At 36.4% G+C, this 21367-nt stretch overlaps 1 protein-coding gene across 5 annotated transcripts in view; it reads right to left on the bottom strand.

Annotated features, from left to right (window-relative positions):
* Positions 1-1186: 1186 nt before the first annotated feature.
* Positions 1187-21367, bottom strand: part of LOC139748743 (brain-enriched guanylate kinase-associated protein-like) — a 28346-nt gene continuing 8165 nt past the window's right edge. For 3 of the 5 annotated variants that reach the window (XM_071662151.1, XM_071662152.1, XM_071662153.1), the window contains exons 4-7: positions 18049-18223; positions 17809-17892; positions 17122-17266; positions 14299-16684 (exon numbers count right to left, since the gene is read on the bottom strand). In XM_071662151.1, coding sequence (XP_071518252.1) covers positions 15447-16684; positions 17122-17266; positions 17809-17892; positions 18049-18223 — 1642 coding nt within the window. In that variant the 3' untranslated portion in view covers positions 14299-15446. Of the gene's footprint in view, positions 4452-14298; positions 16685-17121; positions 17267-17808; positions 17893-18048; positions 18224-21367 lie in introns of those variants that run through there. The other 2 variants (XM_071662156.1, XM_071662155.1) reach the window with 1 other exon arrangement.

The raw sequence follows: 21367 nt of genomic DNA, 5'->3' as shown, positions 1-21367 counted from the left end.
CCACAGTATTTCCCACGTCACAGGTGGTCTTCCTCTTCCACCAACCTCTGTAATCATACTATCATATACTTTCCTTGTAAACTTCCTATCCTGCAATCTTTGCACATTCCCAAACCACCTCAAAGTATTATGTTTCACCTACTCTACCACTCCACAATTAATTTCCTTTGCATTACCTGCCATACCAAAGTTTTCTTCATTCCATCTAGTTACACAAATACTCCTCTCAATAGCATATTTCTATACCTAGATTCTTAACCTTTGTTGTTCATTCCATGTCCATGTTTTAGCTGCATATGTCGGGTGTTGGGAGGACTGTGCTGTCCCGTAATCTTTTCTTTACTTCCATACGTACACCTCTACACCTTCATTGTTACATTAAGGGACCTAATGACTCTTCTACATGTACCTTCTCTCCCTTATCTCTCCTCTATCACCTAACTTGCCCAAGGTAGCTCCTTGATACTTAAATTGAGTCACCTCTTCCAGTCTTTCTCCCCTCCTTATCTACAACACAGTTTAATACACTTTCTTCTCTTCCTCTATATGGCTTTACAAAATCAGTACTTTTGGTTTTCTTTCAAATTCCATTACTGTACTTTTTCTCACATTTACCATCACCTACCCTCACTTACAAGCTTAATAAAACACACAACCTTCTGCAACTCCTCTTCACTATCAGCAAACAACACAGTTTCATCTGCAAACACACTTGTCACTAGTGACCATACGTCACCAATCTCTACACCCCTTTTCCTTGTTTGGCTTTCAACTAACTTATCATTCCATACATACATATGTTAAAAAGCCATGGTAACATCACACAGGCCTGCTTTACACCCACATGCACACTGAAACTTTTGCTCATTGCTCCATCTACTCTTATACATGCATTTGGCTTTTACACCATCCAAGAATTGTTCCCCGACACCACTTATCCATAACATATCCTATGAAGCCCAGACCCATAAAAGCTGCATATAGCTTCTCACTTTTTGCTAGATTTCATTATATATGAAAAATAACTTACTTGAAGAATTATAAATCCATAATCTTAATGATCGCATATGACTAATGTTTCGTAGTGCAGCATATTAATAAATTTTACAGTCCTGAATTTCATAAAGTTGTTCAGATCATAAGATATATTAAAAATTAGTGAAAGGTATCATTCTAAACACCAACATAGCTTCATCAGACAATATATTTTTTGCTAACTGCATCTTCCAGTTACCTCTACAACCCACATACTGTTATAAGCCTCATTATACTTTTAATGAGTAAAGATTTTTACATCATAAACAAATTCAGAAATTAAGTACAGTACTCAGTTAATGAGACCAATTGTTCTGTAAGTTGTCTTTGTAACAATTTAGATATTTGGCATACTGGTAACACTGTTCTCCTGTGTACTTTTGAAACATATTCACATCTAATTGCTAGGTAAACTTGCATAAAGTAAGGTATTTTTGAATACGAACCACTAACCATGCAATATGGTAATGAGACACAGATAAAGTTCCAAAAAATGTATCATTATCTGTAGGAGGGTAACAGTAATCACATACAACTGTTGTTTGTAAAATTAATTCCTGTAAGTTGAAAAGATTTATATGGCTGGTTTTGTCTTAGTAACATGATATGAGTATGAGGTTGCTTGATGTAATATATATAAAAAGTCTTTCATTAATGCATACATACACATACTAAGAGATACAAAAACACACAGACATTCACAGATGCACACAAACATCTACACAAAGAAAGGGATAATCACATATTATTATTATTATTATTATTATTATTATTATTATTATTATTATTATTACGGTATTATATATAACCTCAGGACTCCTTTTATGGAGTCCCTGAAACTTCAAGACTGCACTACAATCAGAAGTAGGGAAATGTTATACTGCTTTTGTGGTGAGAAACTCCTCGATGAGTAAATTTTTTTTTCTTTTCAAATGGATGATAATAGAGCCTTGCTGAAGTGACTTTTTTCTCGAGTGTAACCACAAACAAGCAGAGTCTGGCACCACCTGAACTGAATACTTTTTTCATGCTTGTATGTTGTCTCTAATTTAGCAAGCTAGCAACAAGAATAGGAAAAGAATAGCCTCATTTGCTAAAATCCACTATGTATCAGGTAAATGTCAAAATAGTTTTGAAGTGCATGGATAAGGAAATATTTAGCAAGCAGTTCACATCCCGAATAAGGCCAAAACTGGACTACATTTTTCAAGTTTGGTCACTGCACCTAAAGAACCAGAGGGAGCCTGGCTCTCATAGGGGCTGGAGGGATAACAAGCCTAACCCCCTAGGCCTAGAGCTTAGGTTCCTCCACCAGTGGGCTGCCTTTGAGCATAGGACTAGCACCCTTTGAGTTGTAGGGAGGTCTAGTCTCAAACAACAACCTAATGGAGCTAATGGAGAAAGTCCAGAGGAAGGAAACAAAGATGGTGTCAGAATTATGAGGGCTGAGTCACAGAGAAAGGCTAGAAGGGAAGTAACTAAATGTGTCTATAAGAGAATTTCAAGACATTCTTTCTTTTCCCTATTTGTTTGCCACTTCCCGTGATAGTGAGGCATGAATGTTACCAGGCTCCATCAGTATGAAGTTACACTGTGAGTGAAAAATCCCCTTCACTGTGGCCATACCACCATCATTTGACAAAACAGAGAAGATTCTTGTCACGAACATTTTTACTCCAGAGGAGTCCATCTTTTTCGTGCTTTTGATTGAAATGCAGCCTTGAAGCTGCAGAAGCCAAGAAAAGTGGTTTTGCAGTTGCCTTATAATAATAATTATGATAATAATAATAATATGAATGTAAGTATGCACATATGTATTACTTTCAAGCAAATGGTATGATGTAGATGTGACTTTATAATACTGCAGCCTATAATTCTGAAAATTTACTCTTGATTATCACAAGAGGGGATGTATGTGAACAAATGCAAAACTCTAAGTAATTCCTCAGGAACTCTAAGTTTTCTAATTAATGTGCAAGTCCACACTTATCTACAAAAATAAAGTTAGGTATTTCAAATGTATAAAATGTTATGAAGTAAAGATCGACAAAACAAGTATATCTTAAATAAGTATATTTGTTGGTCTTGGCATGAAAGACATGAAAAAACTCATCACATAATATCAGCTGTGTAGAAAAATATGGACAGTTAAAATGGATGTAACAATACATTAGAAAATTCAAAAAGCTACAGCTAAACTGAATTTGCTTTTTATCTAACATTGATTGATTACTGAACTAACATGTATCTGTCTCATACCTCAGAGCTGGCATCTCTAGAAAGGTAGGACAGCCAAGCTGAAATCACTCAACAGCTTTCCGTTTAATTTTTATCAAAATGACAAAGGGACAACAAAAAATTATATTTCTCAAATTAAAGACATTTATATTTCAGCAATAAAGACAAGATATACAAATATTAGATTCTACGTCACAGATATGTGTATGGAAAGTATTTTACCAAAATATTTGGAGGAAAATGAATTTTTTGGTAGTACATTAAACACCAGCTATGCATTGCCAGCCAATAAACACTGGCGTGGACTATGTCATCTGCTTTTGTGCTCACTAAAATTACCAATGCAGGCACAGATAAAAAAGCAGTGACATATACACCTTAAGCCAAGAATTTACAATCTAAAATTAGTATCAGTAGCTGAACGCATTACCCGTGTTGATCTATAATATTATAAAATATCTGCAGCAGTTGCTTTGTTCTCAAAAACTTTTCACACGAAATTAACATTCAGGTATTCATTCAAATAAGTTTTTACTATGACTAATGTAATGTTTGTCTTTCCTTCTGCTTTACTCAGATTTGTGTCCCTCTGTTAACCTTTTGTCACAGTAATGTTACTTGCTTCTGTTGCATCAGAAACTTAGAAGAAGAAAAAAAATGTCCTGCAACTTGAGCAGAAAGGCAAAGATAACTAGCAGAAAACTTATTCACACTGCCCTATGCACTAAGGTTTCATAGGATTATCCTTATACATATGTTGTTTATCAGCGAATACAAATAGCTCTCCCACATGATATAATACATTACACATATGCAACAGTCTGAACTTTTTTGTTGATGACTGAAAAAAAAAAAGGCAGCACACAAGATGAATACATCTGTTATATTCATTTAAACACAAATGATTCTGTCAATATCTAAAGGTAGACAGAATTTAATATAAATACAGAATATGATCAGTATTCCTGAATATGCATTTTCTGAAAATAGAAACTACTGGAAATTCTTAAGAGCCTTTTGCTGCGAGTTGCGTCAAGCAACATCACAGTTTGGTGCATGTTCATCTAATAAGGATGACTCCAACAAATGGCCCACTGATTATTTGTATCCCAGAGGAGGGCAGGAGCCACAAGTGCTGAGCACCTACTCTTCGTGTAGATCATCAGTCTCTATTAGACCTAACAATGAGAGAAACGGTGTAATTAGAGTAATTAGGAAATGTTTATAAGGCATGTTTTAAATCATAAAATGCATCTGTTACTACTGTCTTGGGCAGAAAGAGAGGACAATAGTGACAGATCCATGTTTAATGGAAAAAGGAAGTGATGGTGAAAATGAAACTGAAGTTGGAAAAGATGTAGTTGATAAAAATGTATTCCGTATCTTTCATCTTTTCCTTTTTGAACTATTAATAACAGCCAGACATGCACATTACTATCAGCAATAGGAAGCATTCATAAGCAGAGCAATATAGTTAAGGGAATAATACTAAAATGAGTATTGTCAAGGACACTGCAAAGGAATGTTTTAAACTTAATTCACTAACTTGTGAGTGAGAGAAAAAAAATCATCCACAAAATATGAAATCAATAAATTCCAAATGATACTTTCCCACTTAGCAGTTATTACAAGTAATGCTTTCATACCTTGCAATTATATCAAATTTATTTCTCAAAACTCCCAAACTTTTTTCACAAGATTATGCTGAAAATTACAAGTAGCCAGATGGAGGAAAGAGGGTAGTCAAGAATGAGCTGGCATACCACTGTTGGATTATCATGAAGCTAGAATAGTTTGTAATGAGAAATTAGCATTTTGTCAGATGAGTACATAAAGCACATATTAATTACGGTACAAACTGAGAATGGGGTATAAAGAGGGAAGTGGTCTTACCATATGAAGAGGGATGTGAATACTTTACCACTGCTATTCACCTAGCCACAATTCATCGCTGATCAAACAGTCAAATAAAGACATTGCTACAAGTGCAAATACTTTACCAAAAGAAAAATTGAGATGCTTAAGAAGACAACTGTTACAATAAAGTAAACAACAAATTATGATAAAAAGGATTTAGAGTAAGTGAGATTCAGAAAATAAACAAAACTATGATAAAGCAGTTTTTCAATTAATTTAGATATGTAACTAAAATTAAAGATAAGAGAGAGGGAGTGTGAAAGTAATTTGCAAAGAATGACAAATATGTCCTCACAACCAGTGTAATCATGGAAGAGTGTAGGGAACTATGGAAAGACAGGAACGCTCAGGGAATATTCTTTTGGATAAAAGATGGTAGCTTATAATATGAAGATCGATTAGCAGAGAGCACCATATTATATTCATAATTACCTCAAGACAGAACAAGACTAACAAACAAGCTTCAAGGTAGTATAAAACAGCAAGAGTAAAAGACCCACTGTGTACTAAATGTTTATGTATTGGCCATCAACAAATGTAGACTGCTTAGCTACATAAATGTATAGAAAAACAATTCATATTTGAAGTTTAATATAAACATGCAGGAGGGTGAAAGGCGGGCAAGGAATAGAGTGAATTGGATCGATGTGGTATACCAGGGTTGACGTACTGTCAGTGGATTGAATCAGGGCATGTGAAGCGTCTGGGGTAAACCATGGAAAGCTGTGTGGGGCCTGGATGTGGAAAGGGAGCTGTGGTTTCGGGCATTATTGCATGACAGCTAGAGACTGAGTGTGAACGAATGAGGCCTTTGTTGTCTTTTCCTAGCGCTACCCCGCTCACATGAGGGGGGAGGGGGATGGTATTCCATGTGTGGCGAAATGGCGATGGGAATGAATAAAGGCAGACAGTGTGAATTGTGTGCATGGGTATATATGTATGTGTCTGTGTGTGATATATATGTGTACATTGAGATGTATAGGTATGTATATTTGCGTTTGTGCACGTGTGTGTATATACATGTGTATGGGGGTGGGTTGGGCCATTTCTTTCGTCTGTTTCCTTGCGCTACCTTGCAAACGCGGGAGACAGCGACAAAGCAAAATAAATAAATAAAGTGAAATTCTCTCTCAGTCAAGAAAGAGTAAGTTGGCTCGCTATTTGGACTTTTGACCTCTCAACTGTAAGGGTCATTAAGGATGCCTGCTTCAAGTTAACCTTGAACACTTTCCGGTATTTAGGAGAAATCTATATACCCTTATTACATGTATGGTCCTTCAGAAACATTAAGTTGAAGTTATCTATTTATATTAAAAGAATGCTGTTACATCCTGTAATGCATGAGTATGTGAAAATCTAATCAATTGGAGTTTTACCAATTTCCCAGGAATAATATCTGCATTTTTTTGATTTAACAAAATTTGTACTAATCTATCTTCATATTATATGGTGCCATCTTTTATCAGTAAAATGTAACCTCATCAGTAAATGCACCAAAACACAATGACATAGCCTGATTAAAAAGATGTTATAATCCTGAAATGGATGATTTGAATGACACCAAATGCAGGATGCAAGAGTTCAACATGAAACATCACTTGATAAAAGAGAGAGGGGGAAATATATGAATCATTGATTCAAAAGATAAAAAACTTGCGTCAACAAATGTAAATTCGGGAGCAAGTGGCATATATATCTGAATTGATTCAAAAGATAAGAAAATTGTTTTATCAACAAATGCAAATTCTGGAAGTGGTTGATGCATTAGGTGCGGTGTAGGAATGCTCGGTTGCCTCAAGTTTGACAAATATTATACAAAATCAGTTTTATTCTTCCTCTGTGAAGTATACACACACACATAACTATATGAAAACCAACAAAAACTACACTAAATAAAACAGACTGTGAAGTGTTAGACCAGACAAACTGACTGTGGTGGAAGGTAGAAGATATATTGGTGAAGATACAACTAAAAACAAGGAAATCAACAGGGAGAAAATAGTGGTATAAACAACAGTTAACAATGAAATTATGAAACATATTCCAAGAGAATGTAGTGAATTACATAACTGAGCTAACATCGATGACATGAAAGACATTCGAGGAGAAAGCAGTGCAATAAATAGCAGAGATAACAGAAGAAACAGACAAACTAATTAGGAATGAGTACGACATACTGTGCGCACACTACCTCTGAAGAAAATGTAAATTTGACAAATGTTGATATGCACACTCATTATTCTGCAATAAAATGTATTACTATGTAGCTACCACCCCGAAAGGATGTAGGAAAGTTAATTTTAAGTTCAGACTCCCAACAGCATACAGCCACCTTAACAAACATGGTGACTGTAAATGAGTAAATAAATACCAATTTCTGCAGCCACCCTAAAAGAATAGTGCAGTTAGATATGGGATTACCATTTCAAAGGTCACAAGTGACTGAAAGATAGTACATGATAAAGTATGGAACAGTCTAAACCAGAATAATTGTAAAGGGTTCAATGAAGAGTAGGCAGAAAGTAGGGGACTTTGGGAATATCGAGGGGATATCAAGAGAACATAGGAAACAAAGGAATGTGTGGATTGACATAATTGGAATCAGTGAGAATATTCTCAAAGGTTAAAAAAAAAAATTAAGATTTTCAGTATTGGTTCATTTTTCTGTAGTATTTGACCCAAAGTTACTTAGATTTAGCAGAGAATTCATACTATGATTCCTGCATGCTCAGCAAATGCTGCATACAGCATAATCTTGTCTTATCAAAATGTATGAAAGTTACATTTGAACTTTATTGTCCACAAATGAAAATAATCATGGCACAGTTTAAAATTTCTTTTAGCCCATTTCGCTAGTCCCTCTTATTGCATCTGGACCTCATTATGTTGATAAGTATGCTTGTTGGTGTTATGATGTCGCACAGCCAAAAGCATTCCACCATGGAACTGCACTCGCATGAAAAAGATATTGTGACACTTGTCCTCTGATATCCGAGCATTGTAATGTGTGACCAAGGCATCTCATTCTTTTATTTCTGACTTTAATGATCCAGAGTATGCCAAGTAAATTATCTGTAACAAAAGGATGGTCAGCACAGTGGAGACAATTCAGACCAATATATATATATATATATATATATATATATATATATATGAAGATGTGGAGTTAACGGGGTGGAAAAAGTGAATAATAAAAACATGAAGACTATATGGCATTTATACAAAGTAACAGCGTGGGCAGAGATTCATTAAATATGTATCTTTGCAGTATAAACAGCAACTACAGCTGAGCAAGTAAAAAATATAGCAAGAAAAAAGTGAGAGTATTGGTGTTATAAAAAATCCTTGTGAAGAGGTTCAAAGAAAACATAAAAGACTGTGTTATGTGATGGAGGTTCTGCGTAAGCATCCTTGCTGTAGTATGAAAAGGTATACAAAATTTTTTTCATTATATTTTCCCGTACGGATAAAGGCAAAGAATACAACCCACATAACTCCTATGCGTTGTAAAAGGCAATAAGAAGGGCAGGGGGGGGATCCTGAGTCTTCCCTCCTGTATTATCATTTTCCAAAGGAGGAACAGAGAAGGGAGTAAGCGAGCATTTTTTCCTCTTATGCTGAGCCATCTGCTCCTGATGCTACTTCACTAATGTGGAAAACAGCAAATAAATATGAAAGAGATAAACATATCAAAGGTGTGCTATGGAAGCTACTACTTTGAATGAAATATAATGAAAAAATGTAATTAAACAACTTTTATTCTTGACTAATAAACATACTGTATTTTGTATTCTGATTTCATCGTGGATCATAAAAAAAAGTTTCATTCCTGTTCATCCACAAGCTATGAAAAAAACAGTTACAGAAAACAGTAGTTATAAAATACAGAAAAGCTACTAAGTGAACTAACAAGAAGGGCTTAATACAACTAGCTGGAAGCATGGATGACTAGAGGGAAATTCATGTCAAAAACACATAAAGCCAACAAAATGTATGAAAAAGAAAAAATAAGTAACTGAAGTTATAACAAGCTAAATATTTTCCAATACAAAGGAAGGCCATACCATACACCCTTCTGCTAATTAATGCACCCCTGAACTTGTAAACTATAATACATATACCAAAGGGAATAATGGACCCAGTTTTAATGACATTTTCTGTCAAATGGCTTGGAAAATTATATATACATAGTCTAGCACCAAGTTGAAATAGTTCACATACTGTACTTGTACAGTTTGGCTCTGACTGTTCAGGAATAGAGCTGCATAAATTCATGTATCAGTTCAAATGGTCTGTGCAATAGCTAAACTCTCAAATCAGTCTAATACATTTCTTTTATATCAGGGACGTTTTACAGCTTATCCCAAATTCCAGGTATACCTCAGGGGAGACATGAATAAATGAAATCTAGCATGTGTAACTTGCTACTCGGTGCCTTAAAGTGAAGCTTCTGGTAGTAATTTTCCAAGAAAAGGATGTCCAGGCATAAATATCTTTACTATCACAGAGTTCGAAATCCACATACTGGTAGCCCAAGTAGTCCAAGGCATCATTCAAAGTGACGATTTTTCACTGTCCTGTACTTAGATCCTTCTTGATTACTGCCACTGTGAATCCCTTCACTTTTTAAGTTCATGTATTTCTACACTTGTTCGGTAAATGGCCAAAGCACAGCAATGCTCTTTTTTAACTTTTGCAAAATGCTTCTTTCAAACTTATATTCTGTGGTTTTTCATTCATTCCATTCTCGGTAACTTGCTTCACTTTACAATTTTCTTCGTAGGTGGACACTTAACCATCTTTCTACCATTGTTTGTGCCCAAACAGCATAAATCAGTGTGGGCTTCTTAAGTAACTACTTAAACCATCTAAGTTTCCCTAAAACATTTTCTTCTGCAGTTTCATGAACATCATGGTATTTCATTCCTTTCATTCCATCTTTACTGGCTACATTACTTCTAATTCTATTTATTTGTTTATCAGTCAAAATTTACAGTCTCCCCTTGGATGGGGGCTATGGTGATTCCTGATACATATACATTTCTTCTTTTATCACACCTCTCAGAAACGTTTCTTTAATGCTTGTACCTCGAGCTGAACCACTTCATATTACCTGCATATGGAAACACTCTCAGCCTCATTCACTATATATTTCTATTTTCAACTATGCTTCTAAAATTATATCTTGAATACCATGCACTTAACATCTAGTATCTTCTAAAATGTATGCCTCAAAATCAAAATATTCTAGACTACATACCTCAAGCATCGAATCTTTTATGTAAACTTAAAATCCTAAATCCTCTTTAGTGTACATCCTGGATTTAAACATTGCCTGAATTTCCTTCTTTTATCAAAAAATGAATGTGACGTACTTAAATAAACATAATCTTTGGTTGTCTGCAATAGAAATAACAGGCAAGTTTGATAAACAGATCATGAGATATCAATATCAAAAGGTATACAGATAAAGCAAAACATAAAAGTGAAATAATGGCTATTAGATCAGCAATGTTTCGTACTTCAACATTATTTTCCGTCAAAATTAATCTATATCTACAAAATCAATCAATAAACTATAGCATCATCTCTCATTACAGGACATAGATGTTGAGAATATAGACAGAGGGAGAGACAGACAGATTCTGTGTATCTAAATACACTTCCTTTCAATACTGCATTCATGTGCAACATACATAAACTACTTTATGAAAACTGTACTGAAAACTTTGACGAGTCTCATTAATTCGTAAAATTTTCACATGCCTCTCTTGAGTCTGGATCATGAAACACTCATTAGGTTTCAAACAGTTTGGTCATCAATCCCCCAACTTGTTCATTCTTTCCCAACCAAATTGGATATATTTCCAAATAGTAAATTAATATTCAAAGGGTCAGCTGAAGGCAATATGCAGTATCATTTAACAAAATCCAAATTACTTTTCTGAAAAGAAATATTCCTTGATACTGTACAGTATATGCAGTTGTTGAATATATCACTTCTTAAGATGACCTGTTCATCAAAATAGGCAGGCAATAAATTAAATGACTTCTCATCCATCTGGAGTCTCTGCATATTCCACCATCTCCACTGAAATGGCTTCATATTTCCTAAATTTTTTAATTTTATGGGTCTCATAGAAGCTTCTTTCTGTGGTTAGAATATAAAATAAAATGTGGCTAAAATGAATCTATACTAACATAAATGGACATTAACTGCTTATGTTAAGAGGTACAGTAGTAATCATACAGTAATATCTGAGGCTGTATTGTGGGGAGTAAACCAACCTACGATCTACTAAGATGTGTTTCATGTCATGTGGTCCAGCCTCCCACAATCCAGTACTTATATCTATACAACTTTCCTTCATGCTACATTGTCTCGATTCTTTAACAAAATCTCGGTGTTTTTTCCATCTTGCTTTTTCACACCAAATGAGACCTTAACTTCTTCCAATCTTTTCCTCTATCTCAAAGGTACACCAAGCTGGAAGGAATTCTAATACAAAATTCTAACTTTATTTTGAATCTAAGGACTTTCCCAGTGGATGAGAACATGTACATGTAACATCCAAACTGAGAAACTAATCCTAGTTATTATAAACACAAAAGCTCCGCTTCAGTGACAAAATTAGCTAAGAGAGACCTCAAACTTGCATTCACCCTTTCTTTCCTTGATATAAAGATATGCACCTTAATAAAAAGTTTTGAAGGCCACCAAAAGCAAGCATTGTCACAAAAAGCTGTACATTGGCTGACAAAATGAACTACTTTCTAACAACCATTCAGTGAGCAAAGCTGTGTGTACTGATGCGAGACCTTATAAATATATTAGCACCACATGCTGCGCCACATACATACATTTGCATGTTGCTATTGTCAGTAGGTACATCTGAAATCAATTAGATTTAACAAATTATACCCGACTGCATTTCTCCTAATCAAGACCAAGATGGGAGTCATTCGTCATCTTACCTGGGGTTCTGAATCACTGCAAATACAAAGTATTACAGTGCAAACAAAGTATAGAGGTAGTATGCTGGCTGGCTAAGGTAATCCATGGAGGCATATCCACATGATATTATGACTGCCTTTTCTCCCTGAACTACAGACTGGCTCCTGCATACTTGATACTTTTCCTCCAATGTTCTTTTCCTATATCCCATTTTTTTTGTTTTTGTTTTTATTGTTTCTCTCACTTGTCTGTATTTTCACATTTACTTGAATGCCTACTTGAGCATACTTGCAGAAAACCCAAACTCTTTTGACACATACCATTTTCTAAATGAAGGTGCTTCGCTTACGTGATAGCTAACCATCATGCAGAATTCACAGGAAAACATTTTAGAAAATACTATTGGGTATTGAACACCTAAATATAGGATTATCCTGTGAAATGTTTGGGGAACATCCTGCAGTTACTCTCCTATTGAGATGGTGGGAAAAGGTGTTCCTAATGTAGATAAAAAAAAACTCTTACTCTGTATCTAACATCTTAACATTTACTATTGTCTTGTTCAACCTGCAAGTGATGACACCAAGATAGAACCTAATGTACACCCACAATGGGTTTAATACTGAATTATCCCAGACTTCTTTATTTCCTAAATCTTCGTCATCTACTTGACTAAACAATCAGTCTGTCCCAAACTTCTTTATTTCCTAAATCTTCGTCATCTACTTGACTAAACAATCAGTCAGCTACTTATATAGGCTCTGAAGGATGAAAAAAAATCACTTTCCTACTGCAAGCAGAGCCCTATGAGCAACTAAGATAAAATCTGATGGGGAGGGGAAAGGGCGAAGAAGCACAGAGCATCTCAAAAAGTTGATTGTGTACCACACTTCTCCAATTTGCTCTATCCCTTGCACACTTCACACCCTTCAGTATGCAACGAAGGCATCTTTCACTCCATTCTTCAGCCTCCTCTTTGGTTTCACCCTTTCTCTTGTCCCCTTCACTTATAACATATGTACCCTCATAGTCAGCCTCTTCGTATTCATCCTATCCATATGTCTAAACCATTTCAGCACACCCTCTTCAAATCTCTCAGACATACCACCCTTACTACCAAACCTCTCTCTCTTACCCTGTCAGTTCTTGTTTGATCAGTCCCACCTCACACCACATATTGTCTTCAAACATTTCATTTTCAGTACGTCCACCCTCTAGAGGCATACATTCTTCATTTAAACCCATGCTTCACACACAAGACCAAACGGGACCACAATACCATCAAACATATTTTTGCCCTCACAGACAGTGACCTTTCCATATATTTCTCAGTGTGCTCAATACCTTTAGCTCACTTTAGTGCCAATGGTTCCATTTGCTGTTATATCCACTTCTAGGTATGTAAAACTTTCGACTTCCTCCATTCAGATTCACATTTATGGTTCCATTTGCTACCACCTCCACTCCTAGGTGTCTAAAATATATCAGTATTTTCCTCAATCGACCATATCTGCCTCTTTCCACTAATGAACTTAATATAATCTTGCTTTTATTCATAAATTATTCTCAACTTTCCCCTTTCCAACACCCTTCCAAACTCAAAAACTACCTTCTGCAGTTTTTTGCTCATATTTGCCATCAGTGCTGTGACATCAGCAAACAATTGACTCATCTACCCCTACGAACTACAGTCAGTTGGGAGATCACCTCCCTCATCACCCAGTTCATAAACAGATTAAACAGCCACAGAGACGTCACACACCTGCCGCAAGCTCTGCAAACCCACCTTCACGTACGACCACTCACACTCCTCTTTTCCTACTCACACATTCATCTTCCTCTCTTTGTAAAATTCAATGCTTCTAGTAGCTTTCCTCCCAAACCATATATTTGTAATACCCTCCACAGAGCTATCTCCAAATCCATCAAAGACCGATATTAATCCTCTGTTTCTCCAGATATTTTTCAGACATACTTCAAAGCTAACATCTAATGAATACATCCTTTGCTTTGAAGTATGTGTATGAAAAATATTTAGAAAAACAGGATTTATTTCAGTCATTTATGGATCTGGAGGAAGCGTATGATAGGGTTGTTAGAAATCCTCTAACCACATTGTTCTTCTCCAGTCTAATGCTCTGTGCATGCCATCACCCTCAAAATCACTTATCTCCCACACAACTTCACTGGTATATTCCAACAAACCTCTTCCTCTATAAATAGAACATTCACTTTTGTCCCCTTCACCTTTATACACTGGTACTATACAAGCATTCCATCAATCCTCATGCATCTCACCTTGAGCAATACACACTGTGAAAATCCTAACTTACCCATCAGCAGCACAATCAACCCCTTTCTTAAGAAATTCAGCTACAATCCCATCCATTCCAGCTGCACTGCTGCATTTCATCTTACGTAAGGCTTTCACCACTTCTCTTTTCACCAAACCACTTCCCATGATGATCTCGCTTCACATACATTTATGTATATTTGTAATCATTTACATTTCCTACCTTATCAGTGTAGTGTCAGGAACAGGTGAACTAAGCCTCATTTGCTTACATCTATACTTTAAGAACTATTCAGGGCCAAATCCTCTTAATCTGAGGAAAGTCATGAAGCACCATATAATTATATCCTGTAAGAGGAATATCATTATTGCACTAGATCAAATAATATATAGATTTTTTTGCTCTGATGTTCGTGGTGATCTTATGGCCTCATACTTCTACACCCTACATCCAAAAGACCATTTTAACTGACTCGGTTTTATTTTTATGGTTACCCTGCAGAAGCAAGCGACAATACTTGAAACAATTTGCACAATTCTGCATGAATGTCAAGCATACACGATGGTGAAGCACTACCTACTGTATGAATACACTGAGGTGACTGTTTTAGCTGAGGTGACATAAGCAGATAAGTTGAATTGTGTTTAATACAACTGATGGAGTGAAAAATGGTTATGATACAGAAAGAGAACTTATCTGAAAATAAGAAAATTTGCGACATCATAATCTAGGTGACTACTGTGAAAACTTTATACTTTTCCATTACTGTATTTCTGTGTCTGTGCATCCCTGGGTGACTGAAGGCAACCAGTCTACTACCTACTTATAGTACCCAATAAAATTATACAATTATTGAAATGTCATAATTATGACTACAGGTATTTCCTATCATCATCATCATCTTTTTCATCCTAGGACGTTTAGTATTTGTTGTTATCAGTTATTCTAGAAAAAATGAACTGAAATTAAAACTTAGTTGGATTTTTTTGGTTTACTCATCCTTCTGCTCACAAAGTAGTTTCTGTATTGGAAGCTGTGGTAGTGCTGGAAGCTATAACATCTGTAGTTGAACCTTTCCTCCCTCTGGACTCTCTTTCCTTGCTAGGATTTGGGGGAGACCGGTGAATAGGAGGAGTAAACACATCTTGATATGGAGATCGTGCGTTGAATGGAATTTTGTAAACAGCTGGTGAGGATGGTGTAAAGTTGGAATTTGTTCTATCAATTGTTCTACTCACGTTTGTGGAAACAGATGGATAACTAATATGCTGTCGTGGTACATGGCTCTGATGAGGAAAAGTACTAGACATTACTACTGGAACATGACTAGAGGAATATGTTGAGGAAGACTGCCTAGACAGATTTGATGTTATACTGTGGCTTACATTATGATACGGTGATATTACTGATGCTGAAACGGTGGTCTCCCCCATCAGTCTGGATGATTGTGAGGTATGTACATTTCCTTCTACACTATCAAGAACTCTAGCAGGTGCATCTGTACTATTTTGGGTCGATGATTTAATTACCATAGATCTAGTTGGAATCAAAGGCAATCTACCAGGTGAATCCTGTGGTGATGTTGCATTACTCGTCTCACTTTCATAGCTTAGGGAAGCACTAATCAAGGATGACGGAGTGGAAGGAGTCCCTGAGTCATGCCCTTCAGCTGCCCAGTCCCAAGCACCTCCAGAGTGGGAGGCAAATGTGAAGGTCCTGGCTGTGGGACTTTTTAGCAAAATATCGGGGGATGATGGATCAATATGTCTGACAGGAGGATCTTCATCTGCTTGGGCTGTTAACTGATTAACTGGCTGACTTTTAGATCTTGTGTGCTGTGATAGGTTCATTGCTTTACTAGATACATGTTCAAGAGAAGACAGTTTTTCTGAGGATGTATTTTTGGACGAATGACAATATATACAGGTTGACTGCACCTTCCCTGTCTCCCCAATATATGAAGGTAGCACCTGCGTTCCAACATCCACCACATTAACCTTGAACCTTGAATTACTATTCCTATTCAATCCATCATCCTGATCAAATAAGTGATTACCATTCAATTCTTCATTTTCATCAGCCTGAAGGATATCAACAACAGTGTTCTCACGGGTCTCGGATTTGGGGGAACCACAGGCACAAGTAGAACAATGGCGCCTAGCTCTTTCACGCTGTCTTTCCTCCAAAACTGCAGCCATAATGGCTGCAGAAACTGCATCAACTGGTTCTTCCTTTTCATTTTGCTCTGGAAAGAAAAGAAAATTATTTTCTAACAACAAGCGCAGCTCAAAACTGCATGTTTGTTCAGTTTTTCAGCTTTCTTGGATGTGCACTTTCTCACTATCCCTCTACCTGACATGGGTCTACATGATGCATATACTTTCCACTACCCTTACATCTCTAAGAAAATACTTTCCAAAATTGTCCCTCTGTGTCACATCTAGTCTCCTCCTGAAACCACTTATGTAATGTTCTTCCTAACTCTCTTCCTGTGCCTAGCAATTTCTCTAATCCTACACTACTTCAAGTTCATCCCCATACTGCCAGTCTCCCATGGTGTACTTCTCTTACCATGACCTACTATGTAAAGAGCTGCACTCCACAGCAGCTTTGTCTATGTACTCTTAAACTATCTTAGCATCATCTCAATTCTGTACGATCCTAGAAATTAACTGAACACACCTGCATACTTATTAACTGAGTAAACCATTGCAGTTGGTGGAAAAGTCGGGATTGGGACTTTAATGACCTTCATCTCTGGTTTTGGGTTGTCCCGTGGTTCTCGTGCTAGACGAGATTTGGCTTTCTTCTGTACATCCAATGGAAGCTGAAATACAGAAAATGCATTGGTATGTCAGCTGAATGAGTCTTATGGTGTTGGTAAATTAATATAAAAGGAGGCTGCATTGAAATCTGTTAAAATTCAACAAAACAAGAGTTTCTAATATCACTGTTAACTATAACTCGATGCATATGGTAAGCAAATCCAATTTTGAAAAACTCGTAGTAGTTTAACTTGTTGCTGAGATAGTGTACTAATTTCCAGGTCACTTTTGTGTGAAAAGGACAAAATAGCCATGTAAATGAAACCTAGATGGCTATATAAATCTAATGACTATCCTCTCACCCTAAGAGCAAGGAGATATATGGAAGAGAATTCATCACCTCAACACCTTGTAGCATTATAATTTCATGGTTTTATGAAAGGTCACACTGGCTGGGAAATATAACATAATCGAAGCTCAGCATTTGATTCATGGCTATGCTCCTGTTGTCTTTACCAAAGTCGAAGCATTTAACTTGCAGGTAAACCAACCTGCATTTATGCATTACTACATGAGAAGCATGCACCACATGAACAACACTTACCGAGTCTAGTTTATGAGCTGCATATCTGGATGGATTACACTGAAGAAGCTGGATGGCCAGGTTAAGATCATTTTTGTAACGGTCCTGGAATTTTGAAACAAGGCTTTTTTTAAGTTTTTGAATAGTTGGTAGTCATACACAGCAAGGTAAGTTTGATTAGAACAGATAAGCAGTGATTCTTCTTTATTCCCATAATCTATATGTCATTACAAGTAAAAGTTAACCTCCCACCCAACTCACATTCTCCTGCTTGAGCCTGTTGATAGCCTGGGCAGCAGTGGTTAGGGCAGTGGTAAGGCTGGCTGTATCAGCAGCCAAGCTTGACTTCTCACTCTCTGTGCGGTCCACTAAACGGAGGAGCTTGTCTTCTAGCCCTTGGTTAACCTTTTGTAGCCGTTTATGAGCCTCCAGAAGCCTGAGGATCATGTAAATTACAGTCACTCTTGATTAAACCTTTCTCAGTTTTCTATAATTTGGCATATCAAGCATCTGCTCTTGTGGCTTACTTTGACCTCTTCTGATTTCGAAACCAAATCTATATCAATATGCATCTGCATTTCACTGCCATTATTACCATACAGTAACTTTGTGAATACTCATATAAAATTATGATGCTTAATTATTGCCTGAATGTTACACAGTGGTGGTGTTCACCCCATTTGAGGCAACAATGAGCAATGAAAATAACTATGCATATATTTAGACTGTGTTTACACTGTGGTAAGTAGCAATGGAAAAATTAAGTTTACGACTGTGAAAAACTTTTGTTTTTAGACGTGAAACACTGGGACATGCCTGTAATTTCTTTGGCATTATAGAAACCCATCACATGGGATGTCAAACTACCAGAAAGAGTGGTCACCTCTACCTCAAATAACAAGCTGACCTGAAACCTCCAAACAGCAAACTTCCAGCCTCATTTAAGTTGCTTTACCTCCTGCAGGTAACTTGTTTTGATGGTGAGAGCAAACCCTCTGGTTCTTCTCAAGACAAGTATATTCGTAAACTTGCAATAAATGTGGCATGGTTGGTTGCCTAAGGACAAAACATATGCTTTAAAGGATGAAAAATCATTTCTCAACTGGAAGAAAAGCCCAATGAGCATCTGAGAGAGTACATACTGGGACTGCACAATGGCAGTCACTGGTGAGCATTGTTAAGGACGGTGGACTAGCAGTGATTGATGTTGGGGAAGAAAGTTAAAACACCATTTCATCTCAAAATATGGCATATCTAGAAGGATTCACCTTTTCTGGCCACCATAATACTTATGTGGCCAGCTGATGCATGTTCATAATGTAAAACAACCTGCCTATGTCTACGACATCATGGCATGGACATGAGTGCTGCTAAGTCAGCCGCAGCCACCATTATTCATTCATTGCTTAAGTTTGTAACTCAGACCTGGATGCAAAAAAACAGTTTTCCTAAAAAAAACTGCACAGATTGGAGTGAAAATGGAAAAAAAAATAGCACAGATGGAAGGAAAATGGAAATAGTAACACAGATGGGAGGGAAAATGGGTAAAAATGGTATAGATGGGAGAAAAATTGGAAAAAATAACACACTGAAGGGAACATGGGGAAAAATAGAACATGAGAGAGAAAATGGAAAAATAAAACACAACTGGGAGGGAAAATCTGGAAAAAATAGCACAGATGGGAGAAAAATTTGGGAAAAATAACACAAGGGATGGAAAATGGGAAAGAATAGCTCAGACAATACGGTAAATGGACAAATATAACATAGAAGAAAGGAAAAATGAGAAAAACTACTGAAAATGGGCTATGAAAAATAAATGGATGCTCACAGGGCTCTGCTAAGAGTAAAGAAAAAGATTCTGTCCTTCAAAACCTGTATTTCACTTTTGTGATGATACTAGCAGAAAAGTACAGAAAATCAAGAGGAAAGATATCCAAATTATGGATCAGTTCTTAAAGAACAAATACAGACACCTACTACTTCAAAAGCATTAAAATATTCTTATGATATTCAATACACAAAAAGTTGTAAAACTTAACGTAATGGTAAAGCTGTTTAGATATTCCAAAAGTTTAAGCAAAATAACCTGAGATTTGTAAGAGTTAAATCTACAGTATCTTTAAAAGATCACAAACATTCTTAGGAAAAACTTTTGACATACAAGAACATTATTTGTATATTTTTCATTTTTTCTGCAAAATCAAGTTTACTGGTCTGTTTTTATTACAAAGATTTACTGTAAATTAAAACTGAAATTTTAGATATTTATTTGTGGCAATAACAACCCAAAGTGCACATACATGGCAGTGTATGCTTCTGTTTATACAATACCAATAGTGAATGGCATTTCAAACTAATATGAAAGTTAATATGAAAAGGGTGAAAGGGATGGTTGCAGATTATGAGACACTTCGTTTAACAGATGTGACTCTGTTCGTCAGTCTCTTTCATTTGGTAGCTACTTATATGATCCATTTATCAGGACCTGTAGTTCCACTCTCTATTCATATAACAGATGTGACTGTTCATCAGTCTCTCATTTGGTAGCTACTTAGATGAACCATTTATCAGGACCTGTAGTTCCACTTCCTATAAGAACAGACCTTAACCAAAATAAATTGATCCAGCCCTTTTTTCTGCTGATTGGTCTGCAAAAAAAAAAAAAAGAAAAGAGCCCTTCAAACCTTGTTATGGCTTCTCATTTTCTTTAGAATGCACAAGCATAGGGTTTAATCTGTCAAATCTTAGGTTTACCACCATACTGGACAAACTGCAAACTTCCAGATGATTCTTACATTTACAGTAGTTAGACACAATGCCAGTGTCACCCTGGAAGCACAGTGGAAGCTGGAACTATAAGTATTTGCTAACCTTCACTGACCATAAGATGTTGCTACTGATCCCAAGCTAAGCCGAAGAATGAGAATATCTGAGGTCAATGGCTAATTCACATCTAGACCGTGCAAAACACTCATGGCTTCGGTGAGGTATCATACTCACGTCAGTTTAGAGCCAGTTCAAGGTCTTGCTGAGCAGAAACTTTCTGAACAGAAAAATATCATATTTTCTCAAGGTACTAGTTTCATCATTCTCATAAGCAAAATAAAAATCAAACTGCTGCCGTAAAGCCTGTGCTAAGGCCTGTGAAACAACCTTGCAAAGCCCAGGAGAATCCCAGGTATGTGGAGAGAACTGTTAAAAGCAACAGAAAGTTTCTTGAGATGCCTCAGAGATCACTGAGGATTAAAGCTGTTAGTTACTTCTTTATTTTGATGCTTGTAAAGACAAATAGCTGCTAAAGTCTGTTCCTTTTTCATGTGCTATTTACAGCTTCATCCCAAGTTCTAAGGATCCAGAGAGAACAGTCATTTTTATCCATGAAAATAACTAAATGTGAGGATTCTCTTCATTCAAAAAAAATTAAAATGGACCAGTCATTCCATGTGTCTAGCTGATTTTGTTGATGGCTTCTCTATGGCAAGTAAACCCTAAAAATAAATGTTTAACCATCATCTGCTGCAAGCTGAACAATCTCCTCAGGAAGTGCGGTGAGGCAATGAGAGTCCTGATAATGATT

This window comes from Panulirus ornatus, chromosome 5 (assembly GCF_036320965.1).
Source record: "Panulirus ornatus isolate Po-2019 chromosome 5, ASM3632096v1, whole genome shotgun sequence".
NCBI lineage: Eukaryota > Metazoa > Arthropoda > Malacostraca > Decapoda > Palinuridae > Panulirus > Panulirus ornatus.
This window is presented reverse-complemented; position numbering and strand designations above follow the sequence as displayed.